Source organism: Macadamia integrifolia, chromosome 2 (genome assembly GCF_013358625.1).
Source record: "Macadamia integrifolia cultivar HAES 741 chromosome 2, SCU_Mint_v3, whole genome shotgun sequence".
Classification (NCBI taxonomy): domain Eukaryota; kingdom Viridiplantae; phylum Streptophyta; class Magnoliopsida; order Proteales; family Proteaceae; genus Macadamia; species Macadamia integrifolia.
Genome location: NC_056558.1, coordinates 16595694 through 16599281, shown reverse-complemented (window position 1 = coordinate 16599281; position 3588 = coordinate 16595694). Strand labels below are relative to the sequence as shown.

Below are 3588 nucleotides of genomic sequence, written 5' to 3'. Positions count from 1 at the left end.
CTTTCATGCTCATCCTCTCTCTGTGCGTTGCTTCTTTTATCGGGAACGAAAGTTCCAAATTCTTTTAATTTGAAACGAAACACCCCCGACGGAACGACTCTTGGGTGTTTCGTCAAATCCACCCATTTTCGTTTTTTTTCCAACTTTTTGTTATAAAAAAACCGAAACACCACAAACATGAACCAAACACAAGATTCCATTTTTTTATTCTAATAGAATGAAAAAATGGAAAAAAACATTTTTAAAGAACGATACGAAACGCAGCTTAAGCCAAACGGAATCAGGCAAAACAGTTTCAAATGAAAGGGGGTAATACGGTAAATTTAATATCAATTCCCGTCTCATGCACTTCCCTGGTCCCAACTGTTAACTAAGTAGTGTTTTTGAAACGGGGCTCTTGGAGTATCTCATTGTCCTAGTGTATTTACAACGCTAGAGGTCTTGTTAAAGCAAACACAGATTAAGAGGATATATATATATATATATATATAGAGAGAGAGAGAGAGAGAGAGAGAGAGAGAAGCCACCACTACCAGCCAAATTGCAGCTTGAGATCAGGACACAAAGGTGGAGGTTCTCTAAAATAATGAAGCAGCAAGCTCTTCATCTCTCTCAGAGATCATGTGTTAAAGCAAGCTCTAGTATTCATGGGTAAGTTCACTCCCCTGACATCGAAATAAATATGCAAAGCTTCTCCAACGGATGCTTCTTCATTTCCCCTTTTATCCCTCAGAAATGGTTGAGCCCTTGTGGTTAGAGCTTCCTTCTAACAAGAACGACGAGAAGAGAGGCAGGAACTCAAATTCTGCCTACTATCAGTAGTGAAGTTCATAATCTCTGCGAATGCCAACCCGTTTGCTCTGTTGTGATTTTGTGTCTCCAATTCTCTTCGTCGCTTTCCTTCGGAGCTCGGCTGCGTAATGGGTTCGTTTTGAGGTATATTTGCTCAGGTTTAGCCGTGAAAGACTGTTTTTGGTGGTCCTGGTGGGTTTATTGAATCAGGGGAGACGAGGATGGAGGAGTGTTCGGTGGAAAAGAATCAAGAATCCGAAGCGAAGAAAGATGGGTTAGATTCGAAAGTGGTTGGAATTGAGTCATTCGTCGACTCGATTGGAGAGGAGTGCAGGGAGAGCAGTTCCAGCTCTGATACATTGACATCTGATGCGACAACTAATGAAGAAAGGAGTAATAGTATCTCCGAAGAATCATCTTCGGCATCACCATTAGGTTGGCCCATCCGGAAGGCGGAGGTGCAAAGTTGTTCAATTTCTGATGTCGCCGAGTCTAAAGAGAAACCCCATTCAGAGGATAAAAAATTAGAGAAACAAGAACCAGACATTTCGGGTAAGTAAATCCTTTCTTCTGTTCATTTATTTTTGTGGGTTTTGTCTACAATGTTCTCTAATTTAATGCTGGTTACTGGGTTTCAATAGAGGTTGAGTTGATGAAGGAGAGGTTTTCAAAATTGCTGCTTGGGGAAGACATGTCTGGATGTGGGAAAGGGGTTTGCTCAGCACTGGCGATTTCAAACGCCATTACTAATCTCTGTGGTATTCTTTCTTTGCCTCTAAGCTTCAGTCTACTTTAATGGGGAAAGTAGTTTGTATTTTGATGGTTGCTGTTATTTTATTGTCCACTACCCCATCTGTAGCAACGCTCTTTGGGCAGCTTTGGAGATTAGAGCCCCTACCTCCTGGGAAGAAGTCAATGTGGAGAAGAGAGATGGAGTGGCTTCTTTGTGTCAGTGATCACATTGTTGAATTTGCTCCCTCTTGGCAAACATTTCCTGATGGAAGCAAGCTTGAGGTAATTCTAATTCTTACATTTCGGAGCTACTTGCAAAATTCTCAAATTTTTTGAGTTCCATTGCTTACAATTGGGGAAAATTTGGTTACATTATCAATAAATAGAAAAATGATATATTCCATTATTTTACTGCTACAAACAAAATCTGTAAAATGTTTGTTTCAAACACTGAACTTGTGACCACGATTTTTTCCATGTTGCATTTGTTCAGGTTATGACTTGTAGACCCCGATCGGATCTCTATATTAATCTCCCAGCTCTGCATAAACTAGACAACATGCTTCTTGTGAGATTCCCAAATGCTTGTATTCCAGTTCATTAACTTCCTTTTTTCTCACTTTGGTGTTAGTTCTCTAAATTAATTGGTCTTTACTTTTCACAGGAAATATTGGATGGCTTTATCAATACAGAATTCTGGTATGTCGACCAAGGGATTTTTGCCCCGGATGCTGATGGATCAGCTTCTTTCCGTAGACCCCATCAACGTCAAGAGGAAAAGTGGTGGCTGCCTGTTCCTCGTGTCCCACCTGGTGGTCTCCAAGAAAATTCTAGGAAGCAGTTGCAACACAAGCGTGAGTGCACAAATCAAATCCTTAAAGCTGCCATGGCTATCAACAATATTGCATTGGCTGAAATGGAGATTCCTGAATCATACTTGGATGGTCTACCAAAGGTAAAGAAGTGTTATATGATACATTTTTCTGATTTGATAAGAACAATAAAGACCTAGGTGACAAGTTTTCCATATTTGGTTTCAGAATGGAAGAGCCTGCCTGGGAGACATGATCCACCGGTACATAACATCTGATCAGTTCTCTCCTGAATGCCTTCTTGATTGTGTTGACCTATCATCTGAACACCAGGCTCTTGAGATTGCCAACCATGTTGAAGCCTCAATATATGTCTGGCGTCGAAGAACAAACTCAAGGTCTATGACTAATACAACCCGCTCCGCTTCAAAGTCATCCTGGGAGATGGTAAAGGAGTTGATGGTTGATGTGGATAAGAGGGAGTTGCTTGCTGATCGAGCTGAAAGCCTCTTGCTATGCTTGAAGCAGCGTTTCCCAGGTCTGCCACAGACAACTTTGGATATGAGCAAGATCCAGTACAACAAGGTTTGGTCTCCTATTTAAAATCTGGTCTACACACTGTATTCTCTCAATTTAATACACAAATTTCACTACTGCCATTGCAGGATGTTGGGAAATCTATTCTAGAAAGCTATTCCAGAGTTTTGGAGAGCCTGGCATTTAATATTGTTGCCCGTATTGATGATCTTCTCTATGTTGATGACTTGACCAAGCATTCAGATGAGTACTCCTCCATTACCACTGTCAGTGTGATTGCTCACAAGAGAGTTTCTATTCCATACTCCGTGCCCGTCTCAAGCACTCCATATGCAATGGCTTTTCCCACACCGAGCTTCTCTCCTGCACCTCTAGTTAGTCCTGCAAGAGGAGAGAGGCCTCCCTTCCTCAATGGAAGCAAACCTTATTATCGCGGGTTTGGAGTAAAGAAAGTCTTGACAGATTATCTTGGAGTGGATTTCAAAGGAAAAAAGCTCTAGTAATTCAGCAGGATCAGATACTAACTCAAGCTCAGCTCAAGAAACACCAGCAAGATGATGGATAGTAAAGTCCTCCATCACAGGACTGATTTGAGCTAGAACTAGTTCTTTTCATGACAGCTTGTATGTTTTCCGAGTTGATTGTTTAATAATAAAGAGTTTTGTGTTTAGTGGGGTTCTTTCTTGCATTTTGCAGAATCGAGCTTCTTTTTTTT

The 3588-nt window shown here is 41.0% G+C and overlaps 1 protein-coding gene across 1 annotated transcript; it reads left to right on the top strand.

Moving 5' to 3' along the window:
* Positions 1-495: 495 nt before the first annotated feature.
* LOC122089247 (rop guanine nucleotide exchange factor 7-like) lies at positions 496-3543 on the top strand. Its single transcript, XM_042658828.1, is given in 8 exon segments — positions 496-1344; positions 1434-1550; positions 1652-1806; positions 2018-2092; positions 2189-2479; positions 2565-2921; positions 3002-3366; positions 3368-3543. Coding segments are annotated over 8 exon segments (1755 nt in total). The 5' UTR covers positions 496-1013; the 3' UTR covers positions 3432-3543.
* Positions 3544-3588: the final 45 nt, after the last annotated feature.